General features: G+C 35.7%; 1 protein-coding gene across 1 annotated transcript in view; it reads right to left on the bottom strand.

The window, feature by feature from the left end:
- LOC103506540 (voltage-dependent calcium channel type A subunit alpha-1) overlaps positions 1 to 23053 on the bottom strand; it is a 78473-nt gene extending 55420 nt beyond the window's left edge. The window contains exons 1-4 of the mRNA XM_026821569.1: positions 22766 to 23053; positions 5071 to 5226; positions 4403 to 4526; positions 2185 to 2324 (exon numbers count right to left, since the gene is read on the bottom strand). Coding sequence (XP_026677370.1) covers positions 2185 to 2324; positions 4403 to 4526; positions 5071 to 5165 — 359 coding nt within the window. The 5' untranslated portion in view covers positions 5166 to 5226; positions 22766 to 23053. The remainder of the gene's footprint in view (positions 1 to 2184; positions 2325 to 4402; positions 4527 to 5070; positions 5227 to 22765) is intronic.
- Between the last annotated feature and the right edge of the window lie 1723 nt (positions 23054 to 24776).

Genomic DNA, 24776 nt, shown 5'->3' with positions numbered 1-24776 from the left:
TAAAAGATCAATCTTTGAGAAATAGAAGACCTAGATTGAAACATAGTAGAAGTGAAGATTTGCGAAATCAAGAGCTTTTTATTTCGCTTTTAAAGAAATAGACGAGCAACATAACCCTTTTCATGTTTCATAAAAGAAGCGAGAAAAAACTAGCATTTTATGTCTTACATCAATAAAACCTTTTTTTTTTCTCACTTTTACGTGCATTTGTATAGAACAAAAATAGAAATTTGCAATAGATTTCCTTTTCTCAAATTTTCCATCGCTGATAAGAAAGGAAAGTAGAAGACTAACATTTTATGAATATACCTTTTTTCACTTTTCTACTTTGTAAGTGGATGAAAACATGGATATGAGACTGTGGTGACCCATTTCCTGACTTTGAAAAAACGATTGACATTTCTATCTTATTCTAGTTAAACTACAGTAAATACTCGTAGATAGACGATTTTCTCTCCTAAATCTACACAAAACACTTAAAATGACGGTCTACATAGATACTGAAATGAATAAATTTATTCAACAAAAGGTTAACAGGATTACTTGTAATTATTTTCAAATTTACTTAGTAAATAATTATGCACGATATCTTTGAAGTTCTTCCAAAAAGAACAGAATTTGGATCGTAACTCTCGCCTGTAAATAAATAATCAATCTAGAAATTTCAAACAAATATCAATACTAGACTAAAATGAATTTTAGATCAATTCTGTCTATAAAAACACTCTTCTATTTTCTAAAATAAAGAAAATCACTTTTAACACGGATAACCCAGAACTCTATTCTAATAATGTGAAATCTCAGAATAAATCTCTCTAGTTTTCTAATGTAGGAGGGGAAATAGATTCTAGTCAAAACGGATTCTATTCAAAACTTATCTCTTATCTAATCGAAATTCGATTTCTAATATTTAGCATTTTTCTATGGGTATCTGGTAAATTTTCTAAATTTAATATTTTTCCAAACTGAAATGGACTACGTGACTTGTAAGTCTCTTACTTGGAATTCTCGAAACCAATTTTAATGGTCTCAACACTCGAAACGAGCGTAACATTCTGAGATCTACATCAACACGAACATTAGATTCCGCGAAAATCGTCATGGACCTGAAGGAGTTGAGAAATTAGCTGTGTTAGGAATGGGATAAAACTCCAGTTGAAAGGGATCTAAACAGTTAAAACCTCTTGCTATCTTGTCCTGAAATCTGGCAGCATTGTGAAAAAGTTAATAACATCAAAAAATGAAATTGAGACTGACTAGAAAGTTATAGTAATAGTTTCGACAGAGTTAACGTTTGTTTTTCAAATGGCAGCAGAAATATTGTAGCAATTATAACGACGAACGTCATGTCAATGCATATCACAGCTTAGAACGTGCCATCATGCACAGTGGAAGTTTCCTTCCAAGAATAAGCCTTAGAAATGTAATTGTATGGGTACAAAAGCAGAAATATGTATGCCGTAGGATAAAGTTTGCAAACATGTAAACACGAACATTAGATTCCGCGAAAATCGTCATGGACCTGAAGGAGTTGAGAAATTAGCTGTGTTAGGAATGGGATAAAACTCCAGTTTAAAGGGATCTAAACAGTCCAGTTTAAAGGGATCTTGCTATCTTGTCCTGAAATCTGGCAGCATTGTGAAAAAGTTAATAACATCAAAAAATGAAATTGAGACTGACTAGAAAGTTATAGTAATAGTTTCGACAGAGTTAACGTTTGTTTTTCAAATGGCAGCAGAAATATTGTAGCAATTATAACGACGAACGTCATGTCAATGCATATCACAGCTTAGAACGTGCCATCATGCACAGTGGAAGTTTCCTTCCAAGAATAAGCCTTAGAAATGTAATTGTATGGGTACAAAAGCAGAAATAGGTATGCCGTAGGATAAAGTTTGCAAACATGTTGACACAATGTTTGGAAAACAATGAATTTCCTCGTATTTGTGTAATGAGATTTCACAGAAAACGTTAGTACAAACAATGTTGTTACGAACAGTGTTACTATCGATATAGGTACCTGCCTAAGTAAATTAGAATTGCTGTCTCTTTACAACACAATACTTCCCCTACTTACTAAACTCTTGCTGATTTACTGTTTTATTGCTAAAACAAGCCACTTGAAAACAATCGTTTCCTCTGACGAACACAATAGAAAGCTAAATATAATTGAAATTTACTTACCCAGTGACCACGACAAAGAAATCCATTATGTTCCAAATATTACGTAAATATGAACCTGGGTGAAGTACAAAACCTAATGCTAATATCTTAAGAGATGCTTCTACACAAAATATAGCTAGAAAATAAGTCTCTGTAGTTTCCTGTGAATCAGAAGAAAAAGACATCAGTCAGATATTAGTACTATACTTAGATCAGAAGTAAAGGTATTATTCTATAAAGACAACCAATTGGTCCGAAACAGCTTTTCTCGTCTGTATGACGATGATGTCGAGATATATTGCACTCAAATGTGCTCACAAAACTACGTGCTTGCCGAAATTTGAGCCCCGAGTCTTGAAAAAACTTCTTGCCGAGTATTCAACCCGAGTCCTCTAACATAACAGCCTAGTGTAATAGAATCTACAGGTATGCTGTACTCGATTTCTACGCTACAGTTAAAAGGTACTTCAGTAAAAGGTTTTTGGGGTTTTGATTTTTGGACGAAAGAGGCGTACACAATACTTACAAGTTTCTTTGCGAGAGCAGTCTTATCACCTTTGGGCAAATGTTCTTCCAGAGCTAGGACAACACAGTTGGCTATGATGGTCAACAACACAGCATATTCGAATGGGGGCCACTCTATTATGAATCTGGAACAAAACGAGGGATATTGAGTGAGAAACGTTGCGCACCGTTGCGACACGTTGCACTGTATCAAAAAATAAAAGTGTTATCGTGTTATAACTCACCTGGTGTACTGGCGCACGAGACACGACGACGAACCCTTGGTGAGAAATCTGTGCTCTGTTCTAAGAACGACTTCGCATTCCTCACTTTTTACTCCACCCGCAGAAATGTTGACAAACTGCATTTTTTTTTCTACGAATAGAGTGAAATCTCAGGAGTACAGATTCGTTCTTGGAATAGGCCTTTAATGTGTAACCATTCTACAGCGATAATTGCCAAGTGAACATGGTGTTAACTTATAGAGGATCGTGTATATTCCCCAGAAACCCCTCTCTCTCTCTCTCTCTCTCTCTCTCTCTCTCTCTCTCTCTCTCTCTCTCTCTCTCTCTCTCTCTCTTCCTCAAACATATTATGGACATTATGGATTTATGATATCACTTGGATCAGAACATTGTTCACGGATTAACAAATTGATTTACTAAACATCTAAATGGTCTATATCTATTTCACAGGGTATTCAAATGAAAATAACACAAGTTTCAAACCCAAAGGCATTGAAGAGAGTCCACGTTTTATAAATAGGCACCTAAGAAAAACTCACAAAGATAAACAAGAATAATCAGAAAAGAATATAATAAATTTCTCTAAGAAATAATTAAAATGAAGGAAAATACCTAAAAGAATAACCTCTAAAACTCTAAACTAAAGATCAATCTTTGAGAAATAGAAGACCTAGATTGAAACATAGTAGATGTGAAGATTTGCGAAATCAAGAGCTTTTTATTTCGCTTTTAAAGAAATAGAGAGCAACATAACCCTTTTCATGTTTAATAAAAGAAGCGAGAAAAAACTAGCATTTTATGTCTTACATCAATAAAACCTTTTTTTTCTCACTTTTACGTGCATTTGTATAGAACAAAAATAGAAGGACTGACGACACCGAAGTGAATACAATAGCCCGTCCACTATACCTTTTTTATTACTATCGTAATAATAAAGGAAGGACGGGCTAAAAAAATGTACATTTATTCGTTCTCTTTTTTATACAATGAGACCTATTGTTACACAGTTGAAAATCTACGTTATAAACATTATTTTCTCTCATGATGAGTATCCAAAGTCCCCACACACTACCAGAATGAGACGAAACTAGATATTTTTAATTGATATTATTGGGGGGCGTGGGGGGGGGGGTCCGCGAAGTGATCCTGATTTTCGGAAGTGGTCCGCCAGCCAAGGCTTATTGGGAACCCCTGTTCTATAAAGACAACCAATTGGTCCGAAACAGCTTTTCTCGTCTGTATGACGATGATGTCAAGATATATTGCACTCAAATGTGCTCACAAAACTACGTGCTCGCCGAAATTTGAGCCCCGAGTCTTGAAAAAACTTCTTGCCGAGTATTCAACCCGAGTCCTCTAACATAACAGTCTAGTGTAATAGAATCTACAGGTATGCTGTACTCGATTTCTACGCTACGGTTAAAAGGTACTTCAGTAAAAGGTTTTTGGGGTTTTGATTTTTGGACGAAAGAAGCGTACACAATACTTACAAGTTTCTTTGCGAGAGCAGTCTTATCACCTTTGGGCAAATGTTCTTCCAGAGCTAGGACAACACAGTTGGCTATGATGGTCAACAACACAGCATATTCGAATGGGGGCCACTCTATTATGAATCTGGAACAAAACGAGGGATATTGAGTGAGAAACGTTGCGCAATGTTGCGACGCGTTGCACTGTATCAAAAAATAAAAGTGTTTTCGTGTTATAACTCACCTGGTGTACTGGCGAACGATGTTATAACTCACCTGGTGTACTGGCGCACCGTGTTATAACTCACCTGGTGTACTGGTGCACCGTGTTATAACTCACCTGGTGTACTGGCGCATCGTGTTGTAACTCACCTGGTGTACTGGCGCATCGTGTTGTAACTCACCTGGTGTACTGGCGCATCGTGTTGTAACTCACCTGGTGTACTGGCGCATCGTGTTGTAACTCACCTGGTGTACTGGCGCATCGTGTTGTAACTCACCTGGTGTACTGGCGCATCGTGTTGTAACTCACCTGGTGTACTGGCGCATCGTGTTGTAACTCACCTGGTGTACTGGCGCATCGTGTTGTAACTCACCTGGTGTACTGGCGCATCGTGTTGTAACTCACCTGGTGTACTGGCGCATCGTGTTATTACTCACCTCGTGTACTGGCGCACCGTATTACTCACCTGGTGTACTGGCGCACCGTGTTGGTTTCGCTCAACAGGAACAGCGAGCTGGGGCCACGGTGCGAAGCTGTGGCATGGTGACTGTGCGGTCCCATGTCACGAACCACGACCCCTGGGCCTCCTAGCCACTCCGAGTAGCTCTAGATCACTGCCAAACTGAAAGCACAAACAAAGAAGGGAAGGGCGTTAGGCGAACCGAAAACATAAACAAAGGAGAGAAGGGCGCAGGAATAAGACGAAAGAAAAGGAATTTCAATTGTGTTAAGCATACTTAAATGCTTGTCACAAATATCGTCCCCCACTTAATACAACTTCGATTAGCTGTATGATTTGTCTTCGACTCGAACCACCAACCTTCAGATCCAAAATCCAACGCGTTAAGAACTACACTACTAAGGTTGGATAACACTGAATTCATTTGGATTTTTACATTAATACTAAACAAAAATATACCCATTAGCAAGAGTATAATTGCGTCAGTAACACTTAAGACATTGTTCTACACCCAGCTTCCATACAGAGTTACTCATTTGAAGTCAAGTCACATTCAGACAACATTCACAGCTTAAATTGAGAGCCTACATAACAATCATTCTAATGGCAGTCTATTTTTAACGTCAGTTTCGTAAGTTGAAGGTTTTCCTTTATTTTTGGACAGTTTCCATGAACAAGAGAAACAAAGTTTTCCATTTGGAGACGGAATAATTGTGATTTTCTTTTTTCAGAATATATTACAGTGGAAGTTTTTCTTTCTGCAAACAGTGAAGTTAGATTGTGACTGAGGCACTGAGGTCTAAAATATACACGGACTACACTTTTGCCTGCTGAAAAATTCACATGTTTCTTTCCCCTTTTTACTTTCTATTTTCAAATGAAATCCCAAGGTTTCCAGTGTGTAGGCCACGTAATAACCTTTTTATTAATAAAATAAATAAATGAATACGTCACAACATATTAGAATCTAGATTATTATTAATATTATTATTATTATTAAGTTTTTAAATTTCAAGACTACCTAATAAACATTAGACGTAATGCAGGTCATATTGCAACAGTCATATTTTCCAAGAATTTTGTAGTTATTAAAAAAGAGAAAAACTTTTACGAACTTTCACATTAATTTTCATTTCACAACACGCGACATTTTTTTTCCTTTTTTATCTTCTTTCCTCTCTGAAAATGGGTACCTAGTAAAGGATTGTATTATGGGCATTCGTGGTATCTGAGTACTATACGGAGTTTTTACATTTTCAATTCCCTTTAGAGTTTTCCCTCCTCTCTTTGAAATTAAATCCACCTCAAAAGCCCTGGACCCTAAAAACACGAATATTTGATTTTTTTAATCAATTTACATTATCTGTTTTTCTGTAAACAGAAGTGAAACTCGATACAAAGCTAGACCATAGAATATTATAGCAGAATAAGACATTTTTTCCTTTTGAAGGGCAACCTTTTTACAATAATAGGTACTAAAGTTACTATCATATAAAATTACCAGCATTGCCTATATCATGAACATTTAGTCCTATTCGAGCAATATGAACAAGATTTATAGTGGTTTGTTATATTCTGCATGGATTCAAGTCTAAAAAACAGGCTAGCCCCGTGTGTTTCGAAGAATTAAGTATTTATAAGTCGGAAATCCACTCTGGAAGTCGAAACGCTCCAAGCCCTATATGTCTACTCATCACTGTCGTCGACATTTCAAGACCTCGTGCCTGAAAATAGCCCTAGCACTCTGACTAATGACGTGTTTGCCTTTTACTGCCTTTTCAGTCCTACAGATTGTTTAGATTAGAAGGTTCCATAGGAAGGTTCTTGCCATACAGAAGTTTGCTGCCACCGGGTTATGGTTTCGTAAATTGTATGAACGCCGTGTAACTCTTTTAAGTATGCAATATGCAAAGTATAAATAATTTTCCTATACGTATTAGTGGATGTGCCAATTTCACTCGAATTTTTCAATAGAGATTGACGAAATAGAAACAAGCTGGGCCCCTCACTCCGGGAATTTTTTAGTCCGTAGTTTATTTGATCGTGATTAGAGAAAATCAGTACCTATGTACCTACCTAATTTGTTTATCAGTTTATTATCATTCTTGATTTGATTATTTGATTTTACTTTCATGTAATGATTTAAAATCAAGACTAGAGCCCGTTCTCCCTTTATTCCCAATATAATGTTTAAGTCACCCATCCATTTATTGGCCTTTTTCGGCGTATCTAACCACAGGTGACGCTAAAACCGGTCTTAAATTATCGACTGAAGTGTTATCTAAAACTTTCTCGCTTTGAATTCATAGGTCGTCGCGACAAATTTCAAGATCAGAGCTCATTTGTGTGAGAAAATGTGAAAAAAAATCCCACAAAACCAGTTTTTTTTTTTTTTGGTTCTCTGGACAAAATTTGCACCACCACTTTCGTGTTCCTGATAAAAAGACCTTTAATTTGATATATAGGTCGATCAGGTTTGGATAAGTCCTTCTATGGGGACAGACAGACTGACGACACCGAAGTGAATACAATAGCCCGTCCACTATACCTTTTTTATTACTATCGTAATAATAAAGGAAGGACGGGCTAAAAAAATGTACATTTATTCGTTCTCTTTTTTATACAATGAGACCTATTGTTACACAGTTGAAAATCTACGTTATAAACATTATTTTCTCTCATGATGAGTATCCAAAGTCCCCACACACTACCAGAATGAGACGAAACTAGATATTTTTAATTGATATTATGTTTGACAGACTTGTAGAATGCACCTACCATCTGTACCTATCCAAGAGAATTTTAAATCAAAGAGACGATGGGCAAAGGAAAGGGATGAATAATTTAAGATGATGTGGGTAAGTTTCAAATCAAGATGAGATGACAGGTGGGATGAAGATTGAAGCATAGAAGGGATTCGATAATTAACTGTCCAAAACATTAGGTACCTTAAAGTGCATTCTCTCGTCAGCAGAATTTTCTTGGAATGTGGCATGCACTGAGCCCTGGAATATGACTAGGTACTTTTATAAAAGTGTAGCAATTATAAAAGTGTAGAAAGGTGGAACTACAAGTAGGAAAAAGTATTAACAAGTTTGGTGATTTATTGTAATGCTATTGTGACGAGCCTTTGACATAACATTAAGAATAGAGTAAAGATAAATCTGCTATTGTGATGGCCACTAAAATTGCACACAATAAATACCTAGTAAATATTTATAATATTAAAGTAAAAATGTACATCTAGTGATTATTGGATTGAAAAATAAATACTACTTCCCTTTTGTGATTTCCATGTACAGTCCAATAGTTAGAATAAACCTTCACAAAGCTACCAAGTCTTCAATCAAGATCCAGTGAACTCCACGATAGACATAGCTGGCAGGACTCAAAGGGTTAGGGGATTTCGAAAATGTCGACATCAATAATTGAACAGACAAACATGAAAACACCTAATTAATTATGTATTTGTCTTCCTGTGTCAATATTCATAACTTATTCACACAGGGGTAATGTATCCTGCTAACGAAGGTACAGGACATTCTACGTACAATCAATACTTCATACTCAACTTTCAATCAGCTTGCGTGAAAAACGTATTGGATTTGAAAAATGAGCCTTTGGATAGGAAAAATTTATTTTAATAAAAAATACTTTCTTCCCAAACGTTTCCTTGTACTTTATCAAGAGATTTTGTTTCTTTTCACGCCAAGATTATCCCTTACACAGTTGAAAATCTACGTTATAAACATTATTTTCTCTCATGATGAGTATCCAAAGTCCCCACACACTACCAGAATGAGACGAAATTAGATATTTTTAATTGATATTAAGTTTGACAGACTTGTAGAATGCACCTACCATCTGTACCTATCCAAGAGAATTTTAAATCAAAGAGACGATGGGCAAAGGAAAGGGATGAATAATTTAAGATGATGTGGGTAAGTTTCAAATCAAGATGAGATGACAGGTGGGATGAAGATTGAAGCATAGAAGGGATTCGATAATTAACTGTCCAAAACATTAGGTACCTTAAAGTGCATTCTCTCGTCAGCAGAATTTTCTTGGAATGTGGCATGCACTGAGCCCTGGAATATGACTAGCTACTTTTATAAAAGTGTAGCAATTAGTGGTGGAACTACGAGTAGGTAAAAAGTAGTAACAAGTTTGGTGATTTATTGTAATGCTATTGTGACGAGCCTTTGACATAACATTAAGAATAGAGTAAAGATAAATCTGCTATTGTGATGGCCACTAAAATTGCACACAATAAATACCTAGTAAATATTTATAATATTAAAGTAAAAATGTACATCTAGTGATTATTGGATTGAAAAATAAATACTACTTCCCTTTTGTGATTTCCATGTACAGTCCAATAGTTAGAATAAACCTTCACAAAGCTACCAAGTCTTCAATCAAGATCCAGTGAACTCCACGATAGACATAGCTGGCAGGACTCAAAGGGTTAGGGGATTTCGAAAATGTCGACATCAATAATTGAACAGACAAACATGAAAACACCTAATTAATTATGTATTTGTCTTCCTGTGTCAATATTCATAACTTATTCACACAGGGGTAATGTATCCTGCTAACGAAGGTACAGGACATTCTACGTACAATCAATACTTCATACTCAACTTTCAATCAGCTTGCGTGAAAAACGTATTGGATTTGAAAAATGAGCCTTTGGATAGGAAAAATTTCTTATTTTAATAAAAAATACTTTCTTCCCAAACCCCTCCTTGTACTTTATCAAGAGATTTTGTTTCTTTTCACGCCAAGATTATCCTTGAGCTCTGAATAAATAATAACAATATTGATAAATAAAATACGTACCTAAGTATACGTTTGATAAAGATCACTAAAATGTATTAATAATTACTGAAGTTTAATAAATTAGGTAGCACCATGTTGTTGTGTGTCCGAGTATAGGTACCTTATGTAAACTTTTTATAGTAGATAATGTATAGGATTTTTTTTTTCTCATTAACCAATCAAAATTGCATAACATCAGACTACAGACCCGGGCGGGCATAAGTGTTCTGAGAACTGTCAAGCGTTGATATAGCTACCAATTTGATTGACACTAGTGTTATGAAGGGTATCTGGAATCAACAGATCATAACTGATAGCTTCCTGTTGACAATTCAATTATCACAGCCTGATAATAGAGAGGTGCGGGAGGACATTTCTGGAGAAGGATTAAGGAAAGGAACACCTAAACACCTATCCCGAGCTATTTTACGAGCATACTATGGCTATGCTTTTTTGGCTCAACATAAAAACATCAGATATAAAACGGATGGTAATGTACCTTATACAGTTGTTGTATGGCCCGATGTTATCCACAGTATGGAGTAATACCATACCATACTCCAGTACCATACTGCATTAGAGTATGGTAAGTTGAATCCACGATTTTATTATTGTCAATGGCCATTAGAGAGGCCAAAGTAAGATAGGGAGGGAAAAATACTTTTACTTTTTCTATCTACATGGCATACTTCCCTCACCCTTTGGTATAAAAGTATAAAAAAGAGAAGGTCGACTCTTTTGTCTTTGATCATTATGAATATGTGCTTCTTTTCCAATGGGCTCTAGTTTCATAAATTTATTACATATTCAGTTTAATGTTCGGTTATCATACAATGTTGACAGAAATCGCGTATGGTCACGGAAATTGCAAATATTCACCACAACACCACAAATACAAGTAGGTACCGTGGAAGAACAAATCAAATTGCTGAAATAATGGGACTACCTGCTCTATGTTTACAGTAAAAAAAAAAAAAAAAAGCCGTATGTACTTAGGGGTCTACTCATACTTGGGTTGGAAATGAAAATATCTTGCGTCATGAAAAGAGGTATTATTTGACCAATAATCTTACCATTGTTTCTTTTTTTTTCTTCTTTTTTTTTTGCAGCTGAACCTCAGAACCTCTACTTGTAAGTTTTAATTATGTACTCGAAAAATAGGTACCTACGTTTGAATAAAAAAAGGATTTAGGATAAACTTCACCGATTTGAAAACAAAATAAAACAAATAACAAAAAAAAAAAAGAACTAAATCGATACACCATGATAAAACAGTTTTTATAGCTGGAGAATCTTCTGCCCTACCTACTTGAAATAGGAGATGTTACCTATCTGTGTCATTGATGCAACTTTTCTTAGCATTGTCCTGATAGTATAGCTGTGTAATCAGTGTAACTAGGTTAATAGGTCAGTCATGTAATTTACACCCTTTACAGTCATTACACTTTGTAAAGAGTAGTTTAAAGAAGAAGTTTGGGAATTTCATTTTCAATGAATTCTACTAAATACGCAGACAAAACAAATAATTAGGTAGTGTATCCTAAAGCAAAATATTTTGCCAAAACGCTTTCCAAAGTAAATGCATAAATATTACTATTTTAGAGAGAATATTATCAGAATCAAGTTTTCCTTGTAATCGGAGTAGACTAAGTTTTCCTAAAACTGCTTGAGTGACGGTATCCTCCGACAAATATAGAGCTTATTTTGTGTATCAAAAATAATACTTTTCTTACGAACGCTTTTCCATTTCGTGTTTCAATGACGTCAATAAATGAGGACAAAAGAATTGGACAGCTTGATTATTTATTTAAGATGTCCAAACTTTTACCCGACAATATCGATCTCAGACTGCAAAATTCTCAGAGTTTACACAAATCTACCCATGCGTCCTTTTCTGAAGTAGGTTTTGGGCAGAAAAAATTTGGGACTAAGCTCCCTACGTGACCGAGTGGGTATCTCACTAGGTTTGCACGTAGGAGGCCCCAGATTCAATTTCTGGGAATACTGGGACTCGAGGCCAAGCCCACCGGATTAGAGGCAAGATAGAAGATAGCACACACAGAACCTAGGAGCCAAGATGGATAAAAACAACAATGCAAAAAGTTTGACAAAGATTTATTTCATTTTGAAATAATTTTCAAAAAATGTTAGAGGCAAGATAGAAGATAGCACACACAGAACCTAGGAGCCAAGATGGATAAAAACAACAATGCAAAAAGTTTGACAAAGATTTATGTCATTTTGAAATAATTTTCAAAAAATATATATATAAGAAAAACACATCCCTCATTCTCAATGTTCTCGCTATGAACAACATGGAAACTTGAAACGAGGGAAAAAGAGGCTCAAGCTTTATGTGGAAAAGAAGAAGCGGGAGTAGGTATATTCCAGGTCAGAATAAGAGGAAGGGTTGGGTGGTGGAGTCATTCAACTTATGGCCAAGTTACCTACTACATAGGCAGTTTAGGGGTATTGATTTTTCGTAAACTTGTGTTCTCCCCACATCGACAGTGAATGTTATACTTTATAACTAGTGACGTAAGCAGATAGCTTCGCAATATCCCAAATACTTGCGAGTAGCTATTTTTATAATAATTTCACTACCTATATACATTTCAACGATAAAATTTGTTCCTCACGTCCTCGGTATTATATTGAACAAACACATCAAGACAACAAGTACCTACTTACTGTGGAGTTTCAGCTTTCAACAACGTTATGAAAATTCAAATTGTTCTGAAAATGGATTTGAAATTGATTTAGAAAGCTTACAGGATTTTTTTCTGGCAGAATACCTACATGCGACATGATGGGATCGATGTTTCTTTGGAAATCTATGGGTGCCTTGTCAGAAGCAACAAACCTATGCAGTGGTGAGCTTTTAAATCCGACATGATAAAGATGTCAATGTTATACGTAAACTGGATTAAGAGTTAATTCGATTGATATACATAGGTCTAAATAAAATTGTGATTGTAATAGGAGTAAAAACACAACATATTAGTACGCCTCGTGAAAATTACACGTACGTTACATGGGAGTAATTTAGTCTATGTAGGTAATACCTAGTAGATGATCGACCACTTCAAACTCAATTTCCGAGGAGGTTTTTATCACAACGTGGTTTGTATTCAACACGAGTAGAAGGTAGAAGGGACGCTTTCAAAGGATTTCATGTGGTAGATGCCCCACGTCCTTTCAATGTTTGACAGCTACAAAGTTCAAAGGGAAAACTTTATTATACAGACCTTGTAGACAGGCTTCTATAGCTATCTAGTTTTTCTGTAGGATATTTATAGACCTTTCCATGAACGTCCTTTCAATGTTTGACAGCTACAAAGTTCAAAGGGAAAACTTTATTATACAGACCTTGTAGACAGGCTTCTATAGCTATCTAGTATCTAGTTTTTCTGTAGGATATTTATAGACCTTTCCATGGAATAATATAAAGAGTACTCGACGTAGTTTGTACCTAAGACTTTCTTTTGATCGTCAACGTACGTCAAATGGTTTGAAGTTACACCTTTATTATAGATTTTCTTGGTTTTAATTACGGAATTGTTATAATTCTCAATTGAAGACTATGTATTTTTGTGTCCATTCTAACAAGTACTACTTTTGAATACAATCCAATAATCGGTTTTGTTATTGGCTAACATATGAATTCTTATTAACTAAGATTTTAATAGATCAGACTTTATTGATACTGGTGGAAAGGGTTTATAATGTTGAAAGCGTAGTTTTTCTATTGATTTTTGCGTGCGCATTTAAATTCCACACAATTTTTTCCTCCTTTTTTTGAAAATTGTTGTTCAAAAGTGATACTTCAAAAGTCCGTTAAAATTTAAATGTTTTTATTAGTTCAAAAATGATAAAATAATTCAAATGAATGATATACCCGAGAAATACCTGATGGATTAAAAAGTTGTAAAATTTTGTTTGCTACTCTTCAGGTTTTGAGACGTTTCATTATTATTTTTTATATAAAAAAAGAATGATAATAATAAAAAGGTCCGACAAGTTTCGACAAATAGATTGAAACGTTTGGGATGTTGCCAAATTTATAATTTATTTTTCTTCCGATGTTGCATCTATTATTTCGAATATGGGTGAAGAGGGAGGCAACGAGGAGATTTCAAAAGAAAGTTTATCGTCTTTAACAACATTGCCTGGAAATACCTAGTTGCTTCACACAACTCACTGGAAGACAACTGACAATATTGCTCACTTTTCTAAAGTATTGGTTCTTGGGCTTACGGTTTTACTGACTTTTCATGAAAATATCAAAGTAAATTCCCATGAATCGTCAGCTCCAGACAAGCTCACCCATTATTACTTATCTCGCCAAAATTAATGCTTCTTCTTTAGAATACCATAGAACTTGATACAGAAATTTGGTTCTGCTGAACATCAGCATACTCATCAATATTACATTTAACATTTTATTAAACTATGTATTCCCTAATTTTAAATTAACACTGACTGACTTTGTATAGTCTAAACATGACAGGCAGTCATCGTCCGGGTACTGAACTTTTATCCACCCCAAATCTGAAAACTTTTCAAAGTCGAAAATAATTTTGATCGATCATTCAACTCGAAGAAGACATATTTTTTCACTTGTTGATGTACCTATGCACCTACAAGTAATACATAGCTTTATTTATATCTAGGCCTTTGTGAAACCCAGCATAAAATGTTGGCTGTATGGTTAGGCCAAAGGACATTTTACATGGATATTTTTTTAATCAGTAAGAAGTAAAAATTAATAATAATAATGGACAAAAACATCATCTTGCTAGTTTTTACAGCTGACTCAAATTCTAGGAAATATTACAGAAAAATTCAATTTGGGTGTTTTGACATCTCCACTAATCCACTAAAGTAAGTACTTACCCACAACAAATGAGACTTAGCAACGAGCCAAATAAAAATTATTGAAATTCGTTGGAAATATCCCATAGAAATCCTAATTTACCGATGCTGGAAGAAAATAAACCAAATTCGATCAATATCTCAATGTTCAATTAAAATGCTAAAAAGAAACATTATTCCTATAGCTAACAATAAACATTATTTCACCTGGGTACTTTTTTCCATGTATGTTGAAAATATCATCAAATTTATATTTTTATTAACCATTTTCACCTTCTACATAATTAATCCCATAGAAATCCTAATTTACCGATGCTGGAAGAAAATAAACCAAATTCGATCAATATCTCAATGTTCAATTAAAATGCTAAAAAGATAAACATTATTCCTATAGCTATCAATAAACATTATTTCACCTAGGTACTTTTTTTCCATGCATGTTGAAAAAATATCATCAAATTTATATTTTTAACCATTTTCACCTTCTACATAATTAGATACATTATTTCCTGCTAATTACATGGATGGGTACTTTCCAAATAAACAACGAAATGATATTCCAATATCTGTCAGTTATATGGATGTATAAAAAACTGTCTTTCTCCTGAAAATTTAATTGGATAAAAGCTGGAATATTGTTCTAGGAAAAGTCGTAAATTAGCAACGTAGTTGTGATTACTCTTCTGGAAATACGTGGATCTATCAAGAGACTATTCAAGTGCCTCCCTGACAAACCAGTGGTTATCAAACTATTCCAACTCTCACAGAAATACTAAAACACAACCTGTGAAACTCTTATTTGTTCCTCGCTATGGATGGAATGACGTGTTGGCCATTATTCATGTTGGTATGAGTCTAAGAAAGAATCTTTTAGGGAAAAAACTGATGCTAAAGCGTGGAAATGGGTGGTTTTCGACGCAATGAAGAAAATTAATTTTCCAATTTTGTTAGGAAAATTTTCCCACCTGATGAAAGTTTCTGAGTAATCTTGAATTTATGACACAATTAGGAAAAAATTGATTATAAACCGTTAAGCAAACCGATAATTTCATTTATTTATTATGTTAGAATAGGTACCTACCTATCTACCCTCCCCACCGTCTATCACGTGTCAAAAATATGGGAGACGGGGGAGTGCATTTTACCCCTCCCTCCTGACCAACTTTCATAATTTTTGCACCTACCTATACGTAGGTAGTATAGCTCAGGCAATTAGTATGCAATAAAATCCATGTTTTACTACGGTAATATTCGCAGGATTTTCCTTGCTCTTGAATTGGCCCCATATACCCAAAATTGGCCGGACGGATGTACCCTCGGTCCGGAGACGGATTTTCAGTCTCATTCTGGCAGTATAAGGTATATTCTATTCTATCCCTTTGCCAAAGAGAGTTCTGGAGAAACTGATCAACGCGGGAGACCCAGGAAGGAGTACATGAGAGATGTGGAGATCGATACGGGATACCAGAATTACATGGAGCTGAAGCGATCAGCTCAAAATCGGAATGAATGGAGGAGAAGAACTAAACTTCTGTTGCCAACCAATCGCAAGATAGTAACCTAAGAGAGACTACCACAATTACCTACTGAGATTCGTATATTCGTATAAGCTTAACCCATTTTTCGAGGCAGTTGCCCCTACACCTAAGCCTCAGAGTGGGTTTTTTTGTATATGGATTACTGAAGATTAAATCATTGATCTCAGCTGGGATTGGAACCCGCGCCCTCCTGTTTACCTGGTGATCGCTCTGACCACTACGTTACGTAAATTCCCAGCATATTTCTTCCAGGGAAGAAAGGGCCACCATTTTTGACGTTGACCGTTTGAGTGAATCAATTTTTATAACCCCCACACGAAAAAACAATGACGTGGTGTATATCTCAAGTTGCAATACATGGGGCAAGTAGTTCTTGCTGGAGACTCGAAGATTCATCAATCATGATGCTGTTTAATAATAGTGTTGCCAAGTGAAAGAAAATAAATGGAAAAGCCGCCTTCCCTTCTCTCCCCCTAATGTCTTTTAGAAAGAATGCCATCCTGTTATATATATATAATTCTCAAAGTTTGCATGAAATGTTTGTCCTTTAGGACCTCAAGAAGGGGTTGGCCGATTTAGATGCAGTTATATATATATAATTCTCAAAGTTTGCATGAAATGTTTGTCCTTTAGGACCTCAAGAAGGGGTTGGCCGATTTAGATGCAGTTTTTTTCAAAAGATTCTTTGATTTGCTCTTGAATATGTGGGTGATAGCATTTAATATTCTGTCAGTACCTAAGTAGAAATGCTCGTACTTCTATAACCCTGAAATCAACCAAACATCTAATAAAACGTGGGCGCATGATATTTTTAATCGGCAAACTCTTATTGATATCAGTGGAAAATGAAATATTTTTCCTCATTTCCCTCTGACAGTAAAAAGAGGAAGAAGATTCGTTAGTTACGTAATATTATGGCAAACAACAACAAAAATTCCATGAGCATTATTTATAAGGCACGCACATTCAGAATATTCTGGAATAATAAAATGTTCTGGAATTTATGAGTCATGACATTTTCAGACCCCACCCAGAATGTGGTGGTTAGAATTCCATACTGCAACTCATGTGCAAGTGCCCATAGTAATGCTACAAAACTAATTAATGAACTTGTTAAGTAGGTTAAAAGTAGGTGTAGAAGTTTGCGTTCTATGGGACAAGAGCAGTGTGATTAAAACATGCCATTTTGCTGCTTGTAATTAGAGGCAACAATATCGATCTCAGACTGCAAAATTCTCAGAGTTTACACAAATCTACCCATGCGTCCTTTTCTGAAGTAGGTTTTGGGCAGAAAAAAGTTGGGACTAAGCTCCCTACGTGACCGAGTGGGTATCTCACTAGGTTTGCACGTAGGAGGCCCCAGGTTCAATTACTGGGAATACTGGGACTCGAGCCCAAGCCCACCGGGTTGTAAACTCAACTCTACGTCTGAGCCACTGGAACTTTAATTATTTCAATAGCTAAAAATCATCAAAATTGAATACGTTAATCAGGGGTCAGAAAATTTACTAGAAAAACGATATTGTAGTCAAACATCTAAAACAACTCTGATTTTTGACTGCTTCAAAAAGTGGTTGGGTGGAAGAGCTCATTCCTGAGAATCCTGCCACGTTAAATAAAATCTAAAAAAAATATTCATCCCACCTTCCTAGTTCTAGGGAGAAAATAAACTTGAGAATACATAAGTAAGATAACACTTTCAGCTTCATGTAATTCACAAGAGAAAATGCTTAAGAAAATACTGATGCATGTTAAAGATACCAGACTTGAAGAAAAACTGAGATAAGAAGATTATAAAGAAAATGCTACAAGGAACTGATGACTGAGTCAAAAGAAGTGAGGAGTAAAAAAAAAAAAATAATAATAATAACAATATCCTTGGAAGTAAGATCGAGTTTTCCATTGAAATTATGTGTACCTAATAAATTGTCAAAATGAAGACAGAATTTTTAGTAAGTACCTAGGTCCTGTGTGTAAAAAAAAAGTATAGGACCAAATGAATAAATAAACAAAATAAAAGTATTTTTCTCTTAAAAAAAAAAAAAATACTTGAATTTCCAGAGAAAAAAATTTTAAAGAAAAATTTGCTATTACTTTATTTATTTCGAAATATTTTTTTCGTAAATTTTAAGATTTACGAAAAAAAAAGTATAAAAACAAAATTGAAGAAGTGGTGTGTTCAGCAGAAAGTTTGAAATTAAAATGCCGGTAGCGTTGAAAGCGTAGTTTTTCTATTGATTTTTGCGTGCGCATTTAAATTCCACACAATTTTTTCCTCCTTTTTTTGAAAATTGTTGTTCAAAAGTGATACTTCAAAAGTCCGTTAAAATTTAAATGTTTTTATTAGTTCAAAAATGATAAAATAATTCAAATGAATGATATACCCGAGAAATACCTGATGGATTAAAAAGTTGTAAAATTTTGTTTGCTACTCTTCAGGTTTTGAGACGTTTCATTATTATTTTTTATATAAAAAAAGAATGATAATAATAAAAAGGTCCGACAAGTTTCGACAAATAGATTGAAACGTTTGGGATGTTGCCAAATTTATAATTTATTTTTCTTCCGATGTTGCATCTATTATTTCGAATATGGGTGAAGAGGGAGGCAACGAGGAGATTTCAAAAGAAAGTTTATCGTCTTTAACAACATTGCCTGGAAATAGTTGCTTCACACAACTCACTGGAAGACAACTGACAATATTGCTCACTTTTCAAAAGTATTGGTTCTTGGGCTTACGGTTTTACTGACTTTTCATAAAAATATCAGAGTAAATTCCCATGAATCGTCATTTCCAGACATGCTCACCCAATATTACGTATCTCGCCAAAATTAATGCTTCTTCTTCAGAATACCATAGAACTTGATACAGAAATTTGGTTCCCAGAACTGACTTAGGGCCTTATATTAACCAAAGGCTAAAAGAACTTAGGTTAGGTACTTAGGTCATCCTCACAAAGGACGTAACCTACTTACTTAAAAAGAATTATTATTCAAAGAAAAAAAAAAAAAAAAACATTACCCCAGTAACATAATCTCTCCCCCTAGATGCATCACATTTAAATAAATGTAATTAGGGAAACCCTAGAAGTAATGTCACTAAAACACTTGAAATACCTACTGACTTATTACTCAACAACAATGTGTTATTTTGTGCAGGCTTCTTTGGACTGTTTGCAGGATTCCTGCAGCTGAAAATTTCATTTTCATATCGAGCATATGAGGTTTTTAGATCGAATTGAGCTCTTTTTTATATACTTTTCGTCTGGGCTTCTCAAATGGGGCCTTTCGTAAGTCATGTAAGCTTTTACATTTCTTCGTGTCGGAAACACCATGATAAAGCTGTTAAAAGAGAGAATCCAAGAAGATCAGAAGCATGATTCTATTAGAATTAATTACACCAAGATTTTTTTTTAAATTTTTAAAAAAGGTTCAAAAATAATCAGCTCAGCGCGCAACTTTTGAAGCCAAATACCCCACTGTGCGACGCATCGGGCTGGGGCATTAAACGAACTTTTAATAAAATTAATTCCTATGGCAGGCAATATAAACAAACAAGGTACCTACACTCTCCCGAGGTCTTTTAGAATGTCACACAAGGAACCACCAGCCTCATGTGTTGAATTAAATTGGATGCATTTCTCTGATACTTGTCAAGAACAACACGCGTTGCCATCGAAAGCTCAATGACCTAGTTTGTTAGTTTATAGGTAAAGAATATACATAGGTAGTTAACAAACACGCCTCGACACCTCGCCTGCCTCATGCCGATGCATTTTGTTTACTACTCTGAAAGCACCTATATGCATATAGCTCAGGCAATTAGTATGCAATAAAATCCATGTTTTACTACGGTAATATTCGCAGGATTTTCCTTGCTCTTGAATTGGCCCCATGTACCCAAAATTGGCCGGACGGATGTATCCTCGGTCCGGAGACGGATTTTCAGTCTCATTCTGGCAGTATAAGGTATATTCTATTCTATCCCTTTGCCAAAGTGAGTTCTGGAGAAACTGATCAACGCGGGAGACCCAGGAAGGAGTACATGAGAGATGTGGAGATCGATACGGGATACCAGAATTACATGGAGCTGAAGCGAGCAGCTCAAAATCGGAATGAGGAGAAGAACTAAACTTCTATTGCCAACCAATCGCAAGATAGTAACCTAAGAGAGACTACCACAATTACCTACTGAGATTCGTATCTTCGTATAAGGTTAACCCATTTTTTGAGGCAGTTGCCCCTACACCTAAGCCTCAGAGTGGGTTTTTGGTGAACGTAGTTGTGATTACTCTTCTGGAAATACGTGGATCTATCAAGAGACTATTCAAGTGCCTCCCTGACAAACCAGTGGTTATCAAACCATTGCAACTCTCACAGAAATACTAAAACACAACCTGAAACTCTTATTTGTTCCTCGCTATGGATGGAATGACGTGTTGGCCATTATTCATGTTGGTATGAGTCTAAGAAAGAATCTTTAAGGGAAAAAACTAATGCTAAAGCGTGGAAATGGGTGGTTTTTGACGCAATGAAGAAAATTAAGTTCCAATTTTGTTAGGAAAATTTTTCCACCTGATGAAAGTTTCTGAGTAATTTTGAATTTATGACACAATTAGGAAAAAATTGATTATAAAGCGTTAAGCAAACCGATAATTTCATTTATTTATTATGTTAGAATAGGTACCTACCTATCTACCCTCCCTACCGTCTATCACGTGTCAAAAATATGGGAGAGGGGGGGAGTGCATTTTACCCCTCCCTCCTGACCAACTTTCATAATTTTTGCACCTACCCATCCGTAGGTACCTGTCTTTTATGATTTTTCGAGTATCTACACAAAAAGTCTAGAAACAAAGACTCACAAAAAATTATCCACAAAAAATTTGACCTCAAAAGGTTACCTCCCTAGTGAAATGAGTTCATGCGAAAATGAATTTTTTTCCTTACAATGATAAAATTTCATTGATCACTGTCTTTGGAAAATTCTATGACAAATCCAAGTTGAATTTGTCTCACGAAGGAGACAAAAATTTGAACAAAAAAATGAGTATTGATTAAGGCAGAATGAAAAAATTCAGCTTCCTCTTACACAAAGTCTGACCTGAAGTTTAAAATTCCATATTGAACTGAAAATGAGTATTGATTAAGGCAGAATGAAAAAATTCAGCTTCCTCTTACACAAAGTCTGACCTGAAGTTTAAAATTCCATATTGAACTTAAATTCCATACCTCGGCTGGGATTGAACCCACGCCCTCCTGTTTACCAGGCGAGCGCCTTGACCACTACACCACCGAGGCAGGATATGCAAGTAGGGAAAATGGGACATCTAAAGCTGTGTCCACACATGGTCACATGGTCTACGGCAGTTGATGTCGAGTCAACATCGATCGGCCCTTGATCGACTATGTGTGGACAGTTGGACAGGACTGCATCTTGGCATCACAACACATTGGAGACACTATATGAGGAACAAGATCTATCTGGAAACTTAAATACAATGACATCTTTCGCTGTGAGAAGAGTTCGCTGCAGACGGCTAAAGACTAGATCCGAAACGTCCGAAAATCACAAGGTATGTACGTCTTAACTTCAAGTATATACCATTATACCTACGTTAATTTTGCCTTGATTCATTAAAGATCGCGATAGCGCTCCGCCCTAAGAAGTCGAAAAAGTTTCACTGTTATGTCCGTGATCATTAGGCTTAGGCGAGTCACTGACTATCACGTAGACCTGACAGGTACGGCTGAAAAGGACCGCCTATCAGGTCTACCTGATAGTGAGTGGCTGGCCTTAGACACGGTCGATTAAATAACTGACCGCATGACATTGAAGAGGCTAAGGTAGTTAAATAGATAAAGATGTCTTAATTAGGGTGCAGTACCTTATGTTAAATGTTTATAGTATCTATTGAGCTTCCCTGCCTCGCGCCCTAAGAAATAATAAAAACATCTCGGATTTAACCCGTGATTGCTCGACCTTACCTGGACAGGTACCATCACACTCGTAAACAGAAGGGCGAAATGGTACGGAGCTCCGTTATATTACTAAACTTGGTAGTTTTTTGTTGTTAGGTTACAACTACTACTCCCTCCTAGTTCCCAGGGTTAATCTATTAGACAATATTCTAACTGTTGTCGAGCGCATAGTGTACTAGCGCCTAATTAACATTTTATTTTACTTTTATTAATTTCTTGATTTATTTATATTCTTGTTTGAACAGGACCAAGTGTACTTTACGAGTTACCTAACGTTGAAATTATTATGGAAGGAATTCTTTGATGTTCGAACAGGAATTCTTGAATATTTTTGTTTTTATTGAACTGTTCTTGATGTCTATGCCAATCTTTTGGAATGATTGTTTTAGTTCAATGCTCATATTCATGGAATAATTCCTAGATTTCTTATCACATGAAGATTTGGCTCAGGTTGGACCAAGTTTTTAGGTTACATGGACTCTTACCTTTCTAACAAAAGTTCCCAGTGATGAGTCTTCTCTATCCATGATTAATCCATAAAATATTGGTTAAAAAATTATTTTGGTTTTAAAAAAATGATTGAACATTAAAAACTAAAAATTTGTGTCGAATTTTTTGAACTTGTTTTTTTCCCGAGAGACAAAAAAGTTATTTTTCCCTTAGTTTTTCCAGCGTCAAGTTTTTCATTCACGTCTCTCAATCCCAAACGCTCAGTCTGTGCGTACTTCACATTCCCGGAGCGATGATCGGCGCGCACCTCAGAAACATTTGCAAGCTTTACACAGACTGTTCTCAATTCTCTGCAGTGGGGATTGCATGGGTTCCTCAAGTTAAACTTTTCAGGCATTTGTACGAACATTCTTCTTCTTCCTCTGATAGTGTACGGAATCATAAGCAACATTTCGCTCGCCTTTGATGTTGTCTGTACGGAATAATACCTCGGGTACTTAATGGATTATGTATGATGAAATAATATCATGTTTGAAGAATTTGATAATACCTAGCAAGAGGGGGGCACACTCTCGCAAATGTTTGCTTAAAACAAGTCGATAGTGTTACTTTATCTATATTCTTTTGTTAGAAATTTTCCATTATTAAGGTCATAATGGGACTTTCAGGCTTAGCCGACAGGTAGCGATCACCTAATAGGAACCAAACAGGAAAAATTGTAGTTTTAGCATCTCCACTAATCATATCACCAGCAATAGATTTTTTCTCCTCCTAGAAACCCAATTCTAAAAAGTAAAAATCTCCATCTCCTCTGTCTCTCTTTCTGTGGGGACATACCTAAGGTTTTTTTTTATATATCACGTATCGTCCAAACCGAGACTTTCCTCATTTTCGGACGGCTCTTGCAGGCCAAATTCTTCTAAACCGAACCTTCCCAGGTATGTAAAGGGACATTCAAGTGTGTTATAGCAACAAAGATAGTCTGTACGGAAATCTGAGGCGTGCGGTAGTTTCGAAACCTGTACAGTGTTAACTGCTGTAATATTGTTGCGGTGATGAAGCGAGTGTGCGCCCCGGTATCTGAAACTTATCATCCTGTCTTCAGAAGTGCGTTCAGAAAAGAGCAAACAGGAAACAGAGAAAAAGGAGGAGAAGTTGGAAATTTTATTTTGAGCAGACGAAACGAAATTACCTACTACTCCTTAAACATTGAAAAAAAAAAAAAAAAAATGGTATGCATTCCTTCATCTACAGATTAACATTTTGATGAGTTAATAAAATGGGATTATTTTAATTTTGGTTGTGGATAAAGATTATCCAGTCTCAGGTGTGGTCCCGGACATTACAAAACGAATTTTCGCAAGCTAAATATTTTTTCGTTTGAAATGTTTCATATTGATAAATCTTCTCTTTCTATTATAAATTGAAAATTTCACTGGTGCATAAAATGGTTTTTCGCGCGGCCTCACGTCAATTCCTTTCCCTTTTCTGAACACATCCCTTAGGAGAAGTGATCCACCCATTAGTCCACCTCATACCCTTCCCACCTACTCCCCCAAGGTGGGGTAGAGGTAACCTTGTTTCTAAATAATTTCTCGTTAAACTTGGAGGGGAACCCCAAAGAGGAGAAGAGACCCCACAAAGGCAAAGGGAGAGCTATTGTATACGGACACTTTTCTGGTGGGGTTTACGAGGTTCTTTATTTACAGCGAGAAATAATTGGGTTCCTTTGATCTTACTACTCTTACTATCCCGATTCAGATGCCATTTAAAAGAGTCTAGTAGTAACTTGTGGGATTTATTGGTATCCTGTCCAGCAAATGTACCTACTAGGTTTCGTTTTTAATAGTATTCTTTTTCCAATAAAAAGAAAGGGTTTTTTAATTGTGTAAAGCATATTTAAATGCTTGTCACAAATATCGTTCCCCGGTTATTACACCTAGATAAATTTTATGACTTTACTTGGACTCGAGCCACCAACCCCCAGATCCAAAGTCCAACGCGTTGGACTTTGGATCTGGAGGTTGCACCACTGAGGTTGATTCT

The sequence above is a fragment of the Diaphorina citri genome, unplaced genomic scaffold (assembly GCF_000475195.1).
Source record: "Diaphorina citri unplaced genomic scaffold, Diaci psyllid genome assembly version 1.1 scaffold244, whole genome shotgun sequence".
NCBI classification, from domain to species: domain Eukaryota; kingdom Metazoa; phylum Arthropoda; class Insecta; order Hemiptera; family Psyllidae; genus Diaphorina; species Diaphorina citri.
This window is presented reverse-complemented; position numbering and strand designations above follow the sequence as displayed.